The sequence below is a fragment of the Chiloscyllium punctatum genome, chromosome 5 (assembly GCF_047496795.1).
Source record: "Chiloscyllium punctatum isolate Juve2018m chromosome 5, sChiPun1.3, whole genome shotgun sequence".
Classification (NCBI taxonomy): Eukaryota; Metazoa; Chordata; class Chondrichthyes; order Orectolobiformes; family Hemiscylliidae; genus Chiloscyllium; species Chiloscyllium punctatum.
The window spans coordinates 15,324,426-15,343,967 of record NC_092743.1 but is presented as its reverse complement, the minus strand read 5'-3'; the positions used below and the strand labels follow the sequence as shown (position 1 = coordinate 15,343,967).

Here is a 19,542-nt window from a genome sequence, read left to right as displayed (position 1 = left end):
CACCTTATTATTCTTACAGATAGCTGGAGCCTCAGAAGTTAAGGTTATAGAAGTTTATAAAATCTGAGGTGCATAAATAAAACAGCAAAGGTCTTGATGAGGGCAGATAAAATATAGTTAGTAGGAATGTACAGAAATGGACTTTAGTTTAATTCAACATGAATGGTATTGGAAATGGTTTTCTCTCATAATATTAAGAATTCACTAGTCTCTGTCTGTCAGTACAAAAAGAAATACTGCCTCCATGACAATAAACTTGACATACTATACCTGAGTATTTACTATTTCTTGGTTTAATGGTTGCACCAGCCGGGGATAGATTTCAAGTTTTATATTCAAAATTCCAACAGGAACTTTAGACTCTGTGCCTGAAAGTAGAAGAATTTGTTTGAGCAAATGTTCAGTGTCAAGTGAATTCAAAATGATAGCCCCTTTCTAAAAAAAAATTACAATAAAAAAATGAAATTGCTAGAAACACACAGCACGCTAGCCAGTGTGTGTAAATACAACAACAGCTTTTAACTTTAGAGTCATGCTAATTACTAAATCATTAAAAGACATATTTACCCCAAATTGTGGATATTTGTTACAGCAACTTAATTGATTACAGACATCTTGCATCTATACAAAGCCAGAACTGAGCTCTTTGTACAGTTTTTTGGTTTGCTGCTGGGGAGAGCAGTGTAAGAATATTAGAAAGGAATACCAGTGTGCTCAAAAACGCTGGGGGAGGTAGATACCATTAAAATAGAGTTTAAGAAGTTAATAGGTGGAGTTGGGAGGAAGGGGAAAAAAAAGGGAATACCCAGAATATAGTTACTAAAATTGCAAATTTATAAACACAGATTATCATGCAAAATTATGAGGAATGAGGGCAGAACTGGCTGGGATTGGCAGGTCAAGGAGTTTAATAGAAAAAGTGGCCGAGGAACAATGGTAAACGAAGAAAATGGCTCATGGCAACCAGCAACACGATATCCCAGCAAAAATAAAAAAAGGAGAATTCTAGGAAGGGATATGCAAACTGTGGCTAGTTAGGTAAGTTAAGCATAGCATCAAATTGAAAAGGAAAAAAAAAGTGTTGCAAAGATTAGTGGTAGTTTTTGTTCAGAATTTTAAAATCCAACAGAAGATTACCAAAAGAAAGGGAGAAGATAAACTTTTAAACTAAACTTACAAATAGTATCAAGACAGATAGCAAATGCTTCTTTAAAATGTATATTAAACAAAAAAGGGTGACAGAAGTTAAAATGAATGCAGCCTCCTTAGATAATGAGGATGGCAAAATAATAATGCCAAAACTTGGAAATGGCAGAGGCAGTGAATAAATATTTTGCACCAATCTTCACAGTAGAAAACATTATTAATGTATCAAGGGGCAGGGGAAGGGAGGAGGGGGGTGGGGGGGGGTGAAGAATTAAAAAAAAGTGATGGTGAAACTAACGGAACTAAAAGGCAGAGTAGAGTAATCAGCTGGACCTGATCATGCATCCTAGGATATTAATGGACATATCTACAGAAATAATGGATTCACTGGTAGTAATCTCCCAGGAATCCTTTGGTTCTGCAAAAGTCCTAGAGGATTGGAAAACTGTCAAATTAATACTTTAAAAAAAAACTGAAGGTGACAAAAACAGTCCAATTAACCCAACATCTCTTATTGGGAAAATGTTACCATGAAGGATATAAATGGTAGAGCATTTAGAAATATGTATGATCAAGCATGGTTTAATGAAGGAGAAATCATGCCTGACAAAATTTACTAGAATTTTTTTGAGGTGGTAATACTGGGTGAATATATTTTACAGTAACTCCAGAAAAAAAAAATTGGTTCAGAGATGTTACTTGTCCTAATGGATTAAAAGTTTATATGTTCTTCACATGGACCTCATTTTTGTCTTGTCTCTACTACAGTACAATCAATCATATTGCAGAACAAAAACTCAATATGTTTCTGTTTTGCACATAACAAAATTGCCTCATCACAGCCATTCACTGAAAATTGTTCTTCTTTTCAGATGCTTTTGAATTGATGCTGAATAATGAGTATAATCTTCTGGCTTGGTTAAAAATGGTGAGTAGTGAATAGCAGGATAAGTTATAACTCATTTAATATGCAAGTAAATTTTATGGCTGACTAACTTAAATGAGTTATAATTTATTTGCTACTCACTATTTTTAACCAAACCAGAAGGTCAATGCTTCTTTCAACACTACTAGTTTTAGAGTAAGATTGAGCTAGGAGACTAAATTCTAACGTAAATGGTGGTTGTTACCATGGAGGTTTGGAGAACTAGGACCTTTGCAGTAGGAGTGTAAAATTGATTTTATGGCCTTCTTGTTTAGACCTGAAAAAATATGATGTGCAAGTTTACCAAGAACGCTTGTTCTGTTTGTATGAAAATCAGTCCCCTATGTTTTCTTGATAATTATAATTTCCTGAATGAAAGATTTACAAGAATGTTGCCAGGGTTGGAGAGTTTGAGCTATAGAGAGAGGCTGAATAGGCTGGGGCTATCTTCCCTGGATCGTTGGAGGTTAAGGGGTGACCTTCTGGGGTTTATAAAACCATGAGGGGCAAAGGAAGGGTGAATAGACAAGGTCTTCTCCCCAGGGTAGGGGAGTCCAAAACTGGAGGGCAAAGGTTTAAAGGTGAGTGGGGAAAGATACCAAAGGGACCTAAGGGGCAACTTTTTCACACGGAGGGTGGTGTGTGTATATGGAATGAGCTGCCAGAGGAAGTGGTGGAGGCTGGTACAATTACAACATTTTAAAGGCATCAGCATGGGTGTATGAACAGGAAAGGATTAGAGAGATATGGGCCAAATGCTGGCAAAAAGGTACTAGGAAATCTGGTCAGCATGGACAAGTTGGACCAAACATCTGTTTCTGAGCTCTGACTCTAATAAGATAGATGAAGGCAAAGCATTGGACTGAAAAATAGCAAATAACATTCACGCCACACAAATGCTAGGTGATGACCATCAATCTAACCACCAAATTCAATAACATTATGATCATTGAATACCCCATAGTCAACTTCCCATGGGCTAACGTTGCCCAGAAACTCGACTGGACTTGCCACTGTTGTGGCTAAATCACCAGATGTTACTTTTAATTCGGCTACTTAAGAAAACTCTCAAAATCAAGTACTGAAACAACAATTTAAACTTTATTGCATGTAGCAATCAAAATAAGACCCCTCAAGCAAATTAAGCCTCAACTCCATTTGGAATTATCAACTTCAGAACTTTAATACCACATAATACAGTGGCTATAAGAGCAGGTAGGAATACTGCAATGAGTAACTCACCTCCCAACTCCTCAAAACTGACCAACAGCTACAAGACAAGTCCATTGTGGCTGGATCAAAATCCTGGAATTCCCTCCCTAATGGCATTATGGGTGTACTTAAAGAACAGGTTTACAGCGGTTCAAGGTGACAGTTCACCTCCACCTTTGCAGGGGCAACTAGGGACAGGCAATAAATGCTGACTCAGCAGGCAATTTCATGTCCCATGAGTGAATATGAAACTAATCTCAAAATTGAAATGTTAGATTGAAATAATGCAATGGAATTCTTACCCACACCCAATAGCTCTAAAGACATGTTCAATTTTCCATCTGGTGAGCTCAGCAAAGACCGCCATTCCAAGTAGTGTGAGGCCATTAAAGTTGTTTCTCCAGATGTATCTGTCTTTATAAGAACGATGTGCACAGGATCACAGATTGATAATAAAGTTGTTGCATCAGCCATCTTACTGCCATCACCTAGACATAACCAATTAAAAAAAAAATTAGCATCACAGCACATGGCCTACAGGCCAATTTTTCATTGGCATAGTTATCCAGTAAACAGCTCGGTGTTGGGATTGGATAATGCTACATTGTGTCTATGTAGATAAAGAAGTCTACAGTTAGTTTTAATTCTTGCATGGGATCTGAACGTCGCTGGCAAATCAACCCAATGTTAATTGTCCTCGAACAGGAGATGGTGATATATCTCATCAACATTCCCTTTTGTTTTTGATTAATCCTGTGATTATCTTCAGGCCATCTATAGCTTCACTGTAGAAATGCCTGTTAGAAGACCATAAGACATAGGAGTAGAAGTAAGGCCATTTGGCACATTGAGTCCACTCCACCATTCAGTCATGGCTGATGGGCATTTCAACACCACTTTTCGAACTCTCCCCAGATCCCTTAATTCCTTGAGAGATTAAGAAGTTAATCAATCTCTGCCTTGAAGACAATTAACGTCCCGGCCTCCACTGCGCTCCATGTCAATGAATTCCACAGGCCCACCACTCTCTGGCTGAAGAAATGCCTCTTTTCCATTTTAACTTGACCCCCCCTCTAATTCTAAGGTTGTGCCCATGGTCCTGGTATCCCTACCTGGGAAATAAATTCCCAGCATCCACCCTTTCTAAGCCATGCACTATCTTGTAAGTTTCTATTAGATCTCCCCTCAACCTTCTAAACTCTAATGAATACAATCCCAGGATCCTCAGCCGTTCGTCGTATGTTAGGCCTACCATTCCAGGGGTCATTCGTGTGAATCTCTGCTGGACATGCTCCAGTGCCAGTATGCCCTTCCTGAGGTATGGGGCCCAAGACTGGACACAGTATTTCTAAATAGGACCTAACTAGAGCTTTATAAAGTCTCAGTAACACATTGCTGCTTTTATATTCCAACCCTAGAGATAAATGATAACACTATCTTTGTTTTCTTAACCACAGACTCAACCTGCAAGTCAAACTTTAGAGAATCCTGGACTAGCACTCCTAGATCCCTTTGTACTTTGGTTTTAGGAATTTTCTCACCGTTTAGAAAATAGTCTGTCCCTGTATCTTTTTTCCAAAGTGCAAGACCTTGCATTTGCTCACATTAAATTTCATCAGCCATTTTTTGGACCACTCTCCTAAACTGTCTAAATCTTTCTGCAGCCTCCCCACCTCCTCAGAACTATTTACCTACCTGCCTGCCTGACTTTGTATCATTGGCAAACTTTGCCAGAATGCCCCCAGGCCCTTCATCCAGATCAATAATAAATAAAAAGTGAACAGTTGCAAGCCCCAATACTGACCCCTGCGGGACACCACTTGTCATTAGCTGCCATTCTGAAAAAGAACCTTTTATCCCAACTCTTTGCCTTCTGTCAGACAGCCAATCCTCAATCCATCCCAGTAGCTCACCTCGAACACCATGGGCCCTCACCTTACTCAGCAGCCTCCCGTGAGGCACCTTACCAAAGGCCTTTTGGAAGTCTAGGTAGATAACACACACTGGGTTTCCCTGGTCTAACCTACTATTACCTCTTCAAAGAATTCTAACAGGTTTGTCAGGCACGACCTCCCCTTACTAAATCCATGCTGACTTGTTCTAATCAGACACTGCACTTCCAAGAATTTAGAAATCTCATCCTTCATGTTGGATTCTAGAATTTTACCTATAACGGAGGTTAAGCTAATCGGCCTATAATTTTCCATCTTTTGTCTTGATCCTTTCTTGAACAAGGGAGTTACAACAGTAATTTTCCAATTATCTGGGACTTTCCCTGACTCGTGATTTTTGAAAGATTACAACCAACACCTCTGCTATTTCCTAAGCCACCTCCCTCAGAACTCTAGGATGTGGCCCATTGGGGCCAGGAGATTTTATCAACTTTTAGACCTTTCAGCGTTTCTAGCACTTTCTCTTTTGTAATGGCTACTATACTCAACTCTGCCCCTTTACTCTCCTTAACTTTTGGGATATTAATCATACCTTCCACTGTGACACAAAGTATTTATTAAGTTCAACAGCTATTTCCTTATCTCCCATCACTAGCCTTCCTGCATCAATTTGGAGCGGCCGAATTTCTACTTTTGTTTCTTATGAATTGAAAGAAATGTTTACTATTCTTATTTCTAATATTACTGGCTAGCTTACCTTCATATTTGATCCTCTCCTTCCCTATTTCTCTCTCGGTTATCCTCTGTTTGTTTTTGCAGTCTTCCCAATCTTCCCAGTGTTCTTGGCCACTTTATAGGCTCCCCCTTTTTTTAATGATACATTTCCTGATTTCCTTTGTCAGCTATGGCTGTCTACATTCCCCTCTTTTGGCTGCTGCACCCCTAATTCATTCCCCTTCCCTCAATGATTTGCTTTCTTTCAAAAAAGATATTTTAAACATTGCATTCAGGTTGACTCATAATTCTGGGGTACAAACTTTATAAATCATTCATAAATATTACAATAAAGCTGAATCCCTTTATTTTCTGTAACCTTTCCTAGATCCTCCAGAGTATGATATGCTCTACGGCTCAAATATAGTTAGAAACATTTGAACAAACAGATTAAAACCAGAGGGTAACCTCTCAAACTTTCCAAGTCCCTTTAGACAATGGCTTTAAAGTCACTTATTACTCCTTGGAACTAAGAAGCTAATACAATAGAGTATCCTGAAGCAAGATAATCTCTGGTAAGTGTAGGAAAAACATATTTGATATTGCATTTCTCTTTTTCCCTCCAAATATGGCCTTTTCATAGTGAGTGATGACTAAGGTTTCCGAGGTAGCTACAGTTCTCTAGTGTTGTGACTGAAGACTATAACTCACATTTTCCTCTCAACCAACACAGGCAACTGAAGCCATTTGTTTCCCAAACAATTGTAGCCATGATGTGGAGGTGCTGGTATTGGACTGGGGTGGATAAAGTCGGAAGTCACATGACAACAGGTCATAGGTCAACACGTTTATTTGAAATCACAAGCTTTTGGAGCATTGCTCCTTCATCAGGTGAAATGGAAGGAAGCGCACAGGCTACAGGCCTATATATTGTGCCTGTGCGCTTCCTTCCACTTTACCCAATGAAGGAGCAGTGCTCCGAAAGCTTGTGATTTCAAATAAGCGTGTTAGACTATAACCTGGTGTCATGTGACTTCTAACATTATCTCAGTTGACACCATTGTACCCCATACAGTCGCTGCATTGAGCCTAGCATGTTCAATGTATGAATAGTTCAGTACCATAGGAACATTCGCTTGTCAATTAAGGCACTGCTTGAAGCCAGTTACCGCTTTTAAGATGGATTCAATGAGTTGACTTTACAAACAAATTTTATTACTTTGACCATTGCTCACCTAAACTGTCTTTGTGAACTTCCAGCAGAAACCCATCCTGCAGATCAGGCTCACAGGCACAAGGTACTGGCTTGGAGCGGAAGCGCTGATTTCGGAAATGTAAGAAGAGTGTAAACGTAGAGCATGTTTGCCCTGGTAATGGCTGTGGTTCCTGTAAATGCTCCAGAAAAGCTTTGCCGCCCAAAACCTGAAGGTAAATGTTTCTTCTGGTGGGATCAATGCTTGCTGAAATGGGAATGGGAACACATGAATGGCCATACTTTACTAAAAGTTAACATTTACATAGCATCTTTCACAGCCTTTGAACCCAACTCTGTACAGCAAATGAATTACTCCTTAAGTGTAGTCACAAATTTAATGCAGGAAACTGCAGCAACCAACTTGCCCATCGCAGGTTCCTTCATATGTGCAGTATTCTCAATTGGTTTAATCCTCATTGTTAGTAACAATTAAGAAAAATATTGTAATCAGCAGCTAAATGACTGATGGAAAATCTGTGTCTTCAACACAGATTCTTGATGGAATTACATTTAACCAATAAATGTTATCCTCAATATTTAGTCCACAGGGGCCTGTGGTGGTCACTGATTCCCTAACCTGAAAAGTAGCAGCTGGTTTCTAAAAGATCACTTGCTCCTTTGCCGTCCCAGTGGAGACCAAGAAAGCGAAACCAGAATATGAATCAAATTAAGAACCGACAGTTACTACAAGATCTTCTTTAATCTTTGCCCAAGGGTCCAAGTGCCACACTGTATAAGTAGGAAACACTGTACGCTCACTACTTACCTTCATCAAGTGCTGTTGATGGATTTATATGCAAATCTTGTGAACAATAATGCATTCAAGAAAACAAGACAAATACCAACAAAACACATTTTAAACAAGTAGAACTTACAGAAGCAAATAAAGTGTTAGTAGACTGAAATGAGCAAAACACCATAGCACTCACTTTTCTTCAATTCAGCTGGCTCCTTGTCAATAAAGTGTGCGGCTGGTTTTGAACTGGATGTATCTTCTTTGACCTGCACTTCCTGAAAATGAAAAGCATCTTAATCCATTCTTTAAAAATGTAGGAAACAACACTGGTCACATGAAAATATAGAATCATAGTTTTCCAAAATGAAATATAACATTTCAATTGCAATAAATCTTTACAATAATAAGCTGCTGATATATCTCATATACAACTATCCTTAGCTTCCCCAATACTTAAGGTTTCTCTGTAATAGAGAGGCAAGGGTGTAGTGGTAATGTCACTGAATTCATAATCCAATCTCCTAAACTAATGCTCTGGCTAATGCTATGGATTTGAATCGCCATTCGTCAATCTGGAATTGGAGGTAGAATTAAAAGCTTAATAGCAACTACAAATAACTAATAAGGGCTTTATGGTTACTATTGGTTATCTAAATAATTTTCATTTTAATATTTTAGGTATAAATATTTGAAGACATTACAATGTATGCTCTGCAGAGGGACATCATAAGTGTAATTGGCATCATTAGATCCTTCCTGAAGAAGGGCTTGTGCCCAAAACGTCGATTCTCCTGTTCCTTTGATGCTGCCTGACCTGCTGCACTTTTCCAGCAGCATTTTTAAGCATCATTAGATCCAGGCAAGCGGTCACATTTTAGTGATAACTTGTTACACGCTCTGGAAAAAGAAACTATCCAGACATCATGAACAATTTTGGAACTGGTCGTCTAGTAGCACTCCCTATATGAAATCGATTGCAGTGATTCAAGGAAGCCACTCACCACTTTTTCAAGAACACATTATTGCTGGCCCAGCCAGCCATGCACACATCCCAAGAATGAATTAAAAAAAAAACTTGGCTGAATGACAAGAAAGAGCACACTGAATGCTTTTTTTTCCCCCAGAATGGAGGACCAGAGATTCTGCAATCTGAAGAATTGGTTTCCCATAAGTCAATACTAGGAAAATGTTTTTTCTTCATTTACATTAATGACAAAGACTTGGCAACAATTTCAAAATTTGCAGATGACAAAACTTGTAAGTAATCCAAAACATTGTTGGAATAGACAGAAACATGGCAGATGAATTTTAATGCAGAGAATTGAGAGGTAACATTTCATAAGAATGGAAAGTAGCAATATAATCCAAGTTTCTGAAGAGGAGAGGGGGGTCCTGAGAATACACTTACACTGACTGAAGACAACAACAAGCAATGTGGAGAAAATGCTTAACAAGGCATACAGAATGTTGGTCTTTATGAATACAGGAATGGAGTATAAAAGTAAGAAGGCTACAGTGAACTTTTATAAAACATTAGTTCACCCTAGTTTGGAATATTCTGTCCAACTCTGGACACCATACTTTAGGAAGGCGTTATAGAAGATGCAGTTAAGATTCATATGAATGGTTCCACCTAAAAGCTTTACTTACATTGGTAAATTGAAGAAGTTGGGGCTCTTCTCCTTAGAAGTGAGAAGATCAGATAAAGGTGCAAAATCACAAGGAATCTGAACTGAGTAGACAAACTATGCCCATTTGTGGAAAGAACAAGAACCAAAGGACATCAATTTAAGATGAACAGCAAATGAACAAAATGTGACATGAAAACAAAAGTTATGGAGCAAATGACCTGAATTTGGAATGTGTTGTCAGGGTGTGACGGAGACCGATTCAATTGTGGCTTTCAAAACAAAACTGGATAAATAATCGAAAGACACCAATTTTTCTGGGCTACTGGGAAGAAAGTGGGGTATTGGATTGGAGTTGCTATTTCACACAGCCAGCATGAACATGGTGGCCCCAATGGACTCCTTATGTGCTGTAACCATTCCAAGTTTCTATAGTGCAACCTCTGCACAGAAGGGAACTTGGGGAACCTTGTTGGAACTTTGCACCTGCCTGCTTTCTAACCTGAAATCTGTGTTTGTTTTAATGGAGCTACTGGGATTCATATTACTTTAGAACAACCTAGTCAGTAATTATTAAATATAAAAGCAATAATTCTCTTTATAAATGAGCTTTTGATGCTCTGATTTTAGAGAAATTTTAGGTAATATCCTATTCAATGCAATGAAAAACTTACTGTTAAAAATTTGAGTTCCTTCATGACATCATCCACAATGCCTCGTCGTTGTAATGCTTTTATGAGATCAGCCTCAGATAAAGTTTGTGAAGAAACTCCTAGTTCTTCCTGAACTGATTCTCCCAAGATTTCTCTGATCGTTTCATGGATGTTCATCTGTTCACAAATGATCAGCAAGTTATTAACGTTATCCAGGTGCAAATTTGCTTCACAAGTTTAAACTTTAAAAGGAACAGGCAAAATACACTTTGCATTTTTCAAAAGATCCGTTTTGATCTTGCCAGTCACTGGATTGTAAATTCAGAGACTCAGGCTAACATTGACGACAGAGTTCAAATCTACCACTGCAGTTGATAGGATCCAAATTCAGTTAGTAAACCTAACATTTACAGTTAGTTTTAGTAATGATGACCATGAAGCTATCAGCAATTCTAAAAATATAAAATTAGACTTTCAAAACCAGCCAGGATATTGAACAATTACAAAGTTATTATGCCGGTAAAAAACCTAGGTTATATCTCAATAAACGAGGTGAAAATTCTTAAAGGTATTTCACAGCGAGATAAGTGAAATCTCAGCATTTCAACTGATTAGAGACTAGGGGGAACCTCAATATTGGATGGTGGTAGCTTCACCGTCATTATAATCATTATCCACGGATTCTTTGGGAAGCCAGGGAGGAGACTGCAGAGCCTTTGGCTTTGATCTTTATGTCATCATTTTCAACAGGAGTAGTGCCAGAAGACTGGAGGATAGCAAATGTTGTTTCCTTGTTTAAGAAGGGGAGTCTGGACAGCCCGGGTAATTATAGGTCAACGAGCCTTACATCGGTTGTGGGCAAGATGTTGGAAAAGATTATAAGAGATAAGATTTATAATCATCTGGAAAGGAATAATTTGATTAGGGATAGTCAACACAGTTTTGTGAAGGATAGGTAGTACCTCACTAACCTTATTGAGTTCTGAGAGAAGAAGGTGACAAAACAAGTAGATGAAGGTAAAACGGTTGATGTGGTGTATATGGATTTCAGTAAGGCAGTTGATCAGGTTCCACACAGCAGACTATTACACAAAATATGGAGTTTCGGGATGGAAGATGGTTTAGCGGTTTGGATCAGAAATTAGCTTGCTGAAAGAAGACAGAGGATGGTGGTTGATGGGAAGTGTTCACCCTGGAGCTCAGTTACCAGTGGTGTGCTACAAGGATCTGTTTTGGGGCTACTGCTGTTTGTCACTTTTATAAATTACCTGGAGGTGGGTGTAGAAGGATGGGTTAGTAAATTTGCAGATGACATTAAGATAGGCAGAGTTGTGGATTGTGTCAGAGGATGTTGTGGGTTACAGAGGGACACAGATGCAGAGCTCGGATGAGAAGTAGAAATTGGAGTTTAATGCGGAAAAGCATGATGCACTTCACTTTGGAAGAAGTAACAGGAATGCAGAGTACTGGGCTAATGATAAAATTCTTGGCAGTGTAGATGAACTGTGTCCAGGTGCACAAATCCCTAAAGGTTGCCACCCAGATTGATAGGGTTATTAAGAAGGCATGTGGTGTGTTGCCGTTTATTAGTAGGGGAATTGAGTTTCAGAACCACAAGGTCATGTTTCAGCTGTACAAGACACCAGTAAGGCCATACCTAGAGTACTGCGCGCAGTTCTGGTCACTGTTTTCAGGAAGGGTGTTGAAGATTTGGAAAGGGTGCAGAGGAGATTTACTAGGATGTTGCTGGTATGGAAGGAAGGTCTTACGAGGAAAGGCTGAGAGAACTGAGGTTGTTTTCATTGGAGAGAAGAAGATTGAGAGGTAACTTAATCAATACCTGTAAGATAATCAGAGGGCTAGAGAGGGTAGACAGTGAGAGCCTTTTTCCTTGGATGGTGAAGGCCAACACGAGGGGACATAGTTTTGAATTGAAGGGTGATGGGTATAGGACAGATATTGGGGTAGTTTCTTTACTCAGTAGTAGGGGGTGCCTGCAACAATAGTAGACTTGCTGACGTTAAGAGCATTTAAATGAGCATTGGATATATGGATAGTAGTGGAATGGTGTAGGTTAGATGGCCATCGGATTAATTTCACAGGTTGGTGCAACATTGAAGGCCAAAGGGCCTGTACTACGCTGTAACGTTCTATGCTCTAATTAACAGAAGAAATTCAGAGCAAAGAAAATAAGGCAGGAATCTTAAACAAGTTACTGAAAATGACAACATTATGCTTTGAGATCACAAGTCTCATCTCCTTTTAATACAGCAACTTAAATAATTGATACTTTGCACTTTACCCTTTATTATTTTCTTCAACTGAGACGTTCAGACTTTAGCATTACCTTACAGAATAAGTGACATTTGGCCCAGGAGTCTTAATTGGATGAAAATGATTGAAATTGCGGTCTGGTTATAGTCTTCTGAATTGCCATTAGGATTAGGTTTAAATTGCCTTTGACAGCATTCTTACATCTGAATCAGTGTTGTAGATTCAAGTCCCGTTGAACAGATAATACAGATGCACTGACAACCCAGTCGGGGGTGATCCATGGTTGAAGGTGCTACCTTTCAGATGCAGCAACTGAGGGAAAGGTCCTAAAGATATTTTTAAAAATCTGAAGTGCTGGCCAATATTTACCACTCAACTAACATCACAAAAAAAACTTGTCATTTACCTTATTGTGATTGTTGGAGCTTGCTGTGGGCGATTTGGTTGCTGCAGTTTCCTCATTTATAACAGCAACTACGCTTCAATAAGTGCTTCATTGGCTGTGAAGCGTTTGACACATCCTGCAGTTACGAAGTATAAATGCAAGCCCTTTCTTTCATATTTAATATAAATTGTATTTTATTTGTGAAGCAAGCAGCCACAAACAGCAATGTGACAATGACAAGAAAGTCTGTTTTAGCGATCTTTATTAACAGGTACAAAAAATGATTGGAACTCTATGCTTTTCTTTGCAATAGTGCCTCTTGAGGGGCATCCAAAATATGGTTCCTCCCCCTGTGTGCCACTCCCTCAGCACTGCATAGCATGAGGAACACAAATATCTGCAGTACACAAACATTGTGACTGAAAGGCAATTATATCACATCCAGATCTGGCACAACTGACAATACCAACCCCACCTTACCCTAGGTTCAAGTAATTAAAATTCCCGACAGCTCCAGTGCGATAAGAATCTTTGGACTATTTTTTATAGCTTGGATGAGTCAGTGTTTCATCCTTATAAAAAACATAAGATATTGCAGCTCCCTCTATTTGAAGGAGGTTGCTGCTTTATTTCTGGCAGTGTTTTAGTCCCATGTTCCTGAGCTTTGTCTAGTCAATGTACAAGGAATCAGCAAGTTAGAAACTTCATGCTGCTCTGGTTTATCAAAAGTGACCACTGACAAGTCTAGCAGAGCAGAATCATTGCAGCTATCCAGATTTCTTTCACAGTTAAGACCACATTCAGGTTCCCAAGGAAGAAGAGACTCAGTGTCTGTCAGTTGTCTCTCAAGACTTTTCACAAATCAATAGGCAAAGTGGACACAGAACAAAATGATAACTTTAAGAACAGACAATGTTGGAAATACTCAACAGGAATATCATGTATCAGTGGAAACAGAAACAAAGTTAACATTCCAGGTCAATGACCTTTTCTTTGCTCCAATTGAGCAAATTGTTGGAACTGCATGCTGGGAAATACCTTGGTCCTGATTCACATCAGCCTAGAATCTGAAAAGTAGCTGGTGAAAAAAACAGTAATGTGTTAGTTTAGGTTGCCTGGCTTCAAAAGAGCATGGTTAGATTATAAAATATCAAATAAATCGCAGTTATTTGAAAATTTAGTGGGGGCACAGTGGCGTAGCTATCAATGCTGCCTCACAGTGCCAGAGACCTGGGCTCGATTCCAGCCTCGGGCAACTGCCTGTGTGGAGTTTGCACATTCTCCCAGTGCCTGTGTTGGTTTCCTCTGGTGCTCCGGTTTCCTCCCACAATCCAAGAGACTTGCAGGTTAGGTGAATTGGCAGTGTTAAATTGCCCCTGGTGTTAGGTACATTAAATCAGGGATAAATTTAGGAGAATGGGTCTGGGTGGGCTACTCTTCGGAGGTTCAGTGTGGACTTGTTGGGCCGAAGGGCCTGTTTCCAAAAAGTGTAGGGAATCTAATCTTTTAAAAAAAAAGAGGGGAAGGAGACAAAGCAGGAAACTACATGTCAGTTAGTTTAACATCTGTCATAGGAAGCAGAAGCTAATTATTACAGCACAATTGGAGAGCACTAAGAAAAGGGCAAGGTAATCAGGCAGAATCAACAGGATTTTGATTCACACTCAACTAAATTATTGGATTATTTGAGCAAGTAACATGCTTAGATAAAGGGGAACTGATCAATGTAAAGTGAATATAGATAGGTTAAGTGATTAGGCAAATGAATGATAACTTGGGAAAATGAGAAATTGTTTTAGCAGTAAGAATAAAAAAGAATTGCATCTAAATGACACGAGATTGCAGAGCTCTGGAATGCAGAGGCATCTGGGTGTTCTAGTTCATGAACTGCAAAAAGTTAGTAATAGGCATTGAAAAGTAGTGAGGTTATACTTCAATTATACAGGGTATTGACAAAACCACATCTGGAGCATTGGTCTCCTTAATCAAGCAACCTGATGAAAACATATGAAGTGCAAGCCACTTCAAGCTTGCGCTACCATTCAAGATTATATTTGGATCTGATTTTAACTTCAACTCTATTTTCTTGCATACTCAAATACTCTTTCATCTCCATGGTAATCAAGAAGCTATCTACCTATCTTTTAAGGGATATTTGAAAATTCTGTCGACTGCCATTTGAGGAATGAAATTTCAAAAGACTCTCCATCCTGATTTTTTCTCCCCCTCCCCTCTGCGTCCCTAAACGGGCAATTGCTTATTTTTAAATTATGATCCCTAGTTCCAGATTCGCACATGAAAAAGCATGCCTTCACAGCCACTGGTCAAGTTCCTTTAGGATCTTATAAATTTCAATTCAAGTCCCACTTCTAAATTCCAGATACAGACTGAACCGGTCTAGCTTTCCTCATAAAAGCAATTGGCTTATTCCAAGTATCGATCTAATCTGAACTGCTTCCAATGCATTATCATCCTTTCATATGAACTGTACACAGTTCTCCAGATATGGTTTCACCAATGTGCTGCATAACCTCTCTACCCTTACATACAATTCCCCTTGCAATAAAACAACATTCTATCAGCTTTCCTGATTACTTGCTGTACCTGCATATTGACCGCCTGAGATTCATGCACTACCCTCTACGCAACCTCTCACTATTTAGTGAATGTGCTTCTTTTATCTTTCTGCCAAAATTTCTCATACTGTATGCGAGATCAGAGGACTGATAAGTAGCTAATGTTGCTCCTCAGTTCAAGAAGGGAAATAGCGATAATCCAGAAAACTATAGACTGGTGAGTCTCATCAGCGGTTTGGAGGCTATTGGAGAGAATTCTTAGGGATAGGATTTACATGCATTTGGAAAAGCATAGCCTAATTAGGGACAGTCAGCATAGCTTTGTGTGGGTCAGGTTATAGCTTACTAACGTGATTGAATTTTTCAAGGTGACGACTGAAGTGATGGATGAGGGTAGAGCAGTGGATGTTGACTTCTTGGATTTTGTCAAGGTTCTTCTTGGGATTCATCCAGAAGGTTAAGATGAACGGAACCCAAGATGAATTGGCTTGCCCATAGAAGGCAGAGGGTAGTGACAGAAGGGTAATTTTCTGGCTGGAGGTCAGTGACTAGTGGTGTTCAAAAGGGATCAGTTTATACATGACTTGGATCAAAATATAGATGGGTGGATTATTAATTTTTCAGAATATACAAAGATCAGTGGAGTTATGGATAGTGTAGAAGATTGATTTATATCCTGCTGTATCCTTTGACAGTTACCGATATGGGCAGAGAAATGGTAGGTGAAGATTAATCCAGGTTAAGTGTACGTGCTGTTTTGGAAGATGAAAGGTTAAGAAAAAGTATAGATAATAGCAGGACCCTGAACAGCATTGAGGTACAGAGACAACTTGGAGTTTAAGTCCATAGCTCCCTGAAAGTAGCCATGTAAGTAGATGGGCTCATTAAAGCACCATATGGCATGCTTGACTTTATTGGTCAGGGAACTGAGTACAAGAGTCAAGAACGCCATGTTGCAGCTTTAAGACTTTGTACCCGTTGCACCCAGTGTGGTCTCCTATATCGGGGAGACAGGATGCCTTCTTGCAGATAGTTTCAGAGAATATCTCTGGGACACCCACACCCACCAACTTCACCACTTGGTGACCGAACACTTCAACTCCCCCTCAGTCAAGAACATGCAGGTCCTGGGCTGCCTCCACTGCCAAACCGTTACCGCCCAACACCTGGAGGAGGAATGCCTCATATTCCACCTTGGGACTCTGCAACCACAGGATAGATGTGGATTTCAACAGCTTCTTCATTTCGCCCCCACCTGCCCCCAACAATATCCCAGTCCCAAGCCTCCAATCCGATACTGCCCTCTGGACCTGTCCATCACCTTCCCCCCCCATCCTCCACCCCCCCCCCCCGACCTATCACCTTCTCCCTCACCTTCGTCCACCTATCGCTTTCTCAGCTACCTTCCCCAAACCCCATCCCCTCCTATTTATCTCTCAGCCCCAGCACACAAGCCTCATCCTAAATGAAGGGCTTGTGCCCGAAATGTTGATTGCCCTGCTCCTCGGATGCTGCCTGACCTGCTGTGCTTTTCCAGCACAACACTCTTGACTCTGATTTCCAGCATCTGTAGTCCTCACTTTGTCCTCCATCCATGATGCAGAGACCATTTTCTCCGTGACTCCCTTGTTAGGTCTATGCTCCCCACCAACCCACATTCTGCACCGAGGGAGCCACCGCAAGAAGTGCAAAACCTGTAGCCATACCTCCCTCCCAACTGTCATCAAGACCCCAAAGGATCTTTTTATATCCAGAGATTTCCTTGTACTTCCACACACGTCATCTGCTGTGTCCATTGCTCTTGATGTGGTCTCCTCTATATTGGGAAGACAGGACACCAACTTGCAGAATGTTTCAAAGAACATCTCTGGGACACACAAACCAATCAACCCCACTGCCCTGTGGCCAAAACTTCAACTCTCCTCCCACTCTGCCAAGGACATGCAAGTCCTTGGCCTCCTCCACTGCTAAACTCTAGCCACCTGACACCTGGAGGAAGAACATCCCATCTTCTGCCTTGGGACACTAACCACTTGAGATCAATGTCGATTTCACTAGTTTTGTCATTTCCCTTGCCCCTATCTTATCCCAGATCCAACCCTCTAACTCTGCACTGCCCTCTTGAACCGTCCAGTCTGCCCATCTCCCTTCCCATCTATCCACTCCACCCTCTCTCCGACCTATCACCATCATTCCCACCTTCATGTACCCATAGCTATCCCAGCTACCTTCCCCCCCAGCCCCACCCCCAGTCCCATTTATCTCTCAGCCCTCTTCGGCCCCCCCTCATTGCCAATGAAGAGCTTATGCTTGAAATGACAATTCTCCTGTTCCTCGGATATTGCCTGACCAGCTGCGCTTTTCTAGTACCACACGTTTCAACTGATCTCCAGCATCTGCAGCCCTCACTTTCTCCCGTCCATGATAGTCTGAGCTGTGCACACCATGTTATGTTATGTTTCTTCCAGTCTTGAGCACAGCAGTTGCCATATCAGGCTGTTATGTACCTGACAGTGTGCTTTCAATGGTGCTTTTGTAGAAGTTGGTGAGAGTCCTTATGGACATGCAAGGTTTCCTGAGTTGCTTGAGGAAGAGAAGGCATTGTTGTGCCTTGTTGACCATCACATCTATGTGGGAAGTTTGTTATTGTCACTAAGGAACTTGATGATGCTGCCCACCCTCTCAACCTCAGTTCCGTTCATGACGATGGTAGCATGTTCTCCTTTCTTTCTGAAGTCAATGATCCATTTTTTTAGTTTTGCCAACATTGAGAGAGACATTGCACCACATCACCAAGCCCTCTCTCTGACTCATTGTTGTTAGATTTCCATTCTATTACAGTTGTGTAAATGAACTTGTAGATGGCATTCATTCAGGATTTGGCAACTATCATGGGTGCATAAGGAATACAGTCAGGGCTGAGGTCACATCCTGGGGGGGTGGCGTTCCAATGTGGAGTGTTATTGTGGAGGAGGATTTGTTATCTATCTTCACTAATCGTGGTCCATGGGTCAGAAAGCTGAGGATCTACTTGCAGAGGGCAGGTAAAAAAGGGATAATTTTACTTTAGCTTCATGTTCCACACAACATAATGGGGCAAAGGGCCTGTTCTTGTGGTATACTGTTCTACCTATTTCATTTGTTAGATATTATCCCATTCACTTAACCTATCTATATCCCTTTGAAGCTCTTAATATCTTATTTACAACTCACTTTCCTACCAGCTCTGTCTTATCAGCAAATTTAGCTATCATACATAATGCTCAGGGCTCTTGAAATATCGGAGTCATAGATTTACAGCACAGAAACAGGCTCTTCAGTCCATCATGTCTGTGCCATCTATTCTAGTCCCACTTTCCAGTACTTGACCCATAGACTTTGGATGTTTCAAGTATATGTGGAAACAATCTAGAACTAGAGATCACGATTTAAAAACACAGGGTTATCCATTTAAAACAGATAAGTAGAGACACTTTCTCACAGGGAGACATGAGTCTGTAATATTGTCTTCATCATAAGGCAGTGGAAGCAGTCTCCTTGAATGTTTTCAGGGCAGTGGTAGATCGATGCTTAACAAGAGAGAATAAGTCATAGAGGAGAGGCAGTAATTGGAATAATCAGAGGAATCATGACCTTGTTGAAGCAGGCAGAACAGGCTCAAGGGCTCATAGTTTGTATATTAAATTTTCAAAAGAGAGTAACAATTAACATTAACTGTTTGTATGTTGACACAGATGTTGCCCCATTAGGCATTTCTCGCATTTTCTCTAATAATTTCAGATTCAAATTATGACTAGACAGATTAAGTTGTACTATATCATGCAAAAATAGGTCAAGAGTTAAGGGCTAACGATCAACATGCTCACTGATTAAACATAAATCAGAGAGCTCTGGGACTAGGGGGTACGTGGATGATAAACCTCACACATCTTGGGCAACACTAGGAGCTCACCTGGGTCAGCTGGTTGCGAATGATTTGTTTGAGTTCCAGAGCCTTCTCTGGGGGCAGCGACATGACGCTCGGGATTACCAACATGCACAATCGAAATCCCAACACAGCAACATCACCCCCCTTTTCCCCTCCCCCCTCTCACCATTTGGCAGCCATCTCTCCGGTCAACCGCTACCAAATCCCGCCCGCCATCA

General features: G+C 40.4%; 1 protein-coding gene across 3 annotated transcripts in view; it reads right to left on the bottom strand.

The window, feature by feature from the left end:
- The window catches only part of cep76 (centrosomal protein 76), a 59,007-nt gene that overhangs the window by 39,022 nt on the left and 443 nt on the right, over positions 1-19,542 (bottom strand). The window contains exons 2-7 of one of the 3 annotated variants that reach the window (XM_072569811.1): positions 13,807-13,898; positions 10,183-10,338; positions 8,074-8,155; positions 7,125-7,349; positions 3,586-3,771; positions 271-368 (exon numbers count right to left, since the gene is read on the bottom strand). In XM_072569811.1, coding sequence (XP_072425912.1) covers positions 271-368; positions 3,586-3,771; positions 7,125-7,349; positions 8,074-8,155; positions 10,183-10,338 — 747 coding nt within the window. In that variant the 5' untranslated portion in view covers positions 13,807-13,898. Of the gene's footprint in view, positions 1-270; positions 369-3,585; positions 3,772-7,124; positions 7,350-8,073; positions 8,156-10,182; positions 10,339-13,806; positions 13,899-19,348; positions 19,506-19,542 lie in introns of those variants that run through there. The other 2 variants (XM_072569810.1, XM_072569809.1) reach the window with 2 other exon arrangements.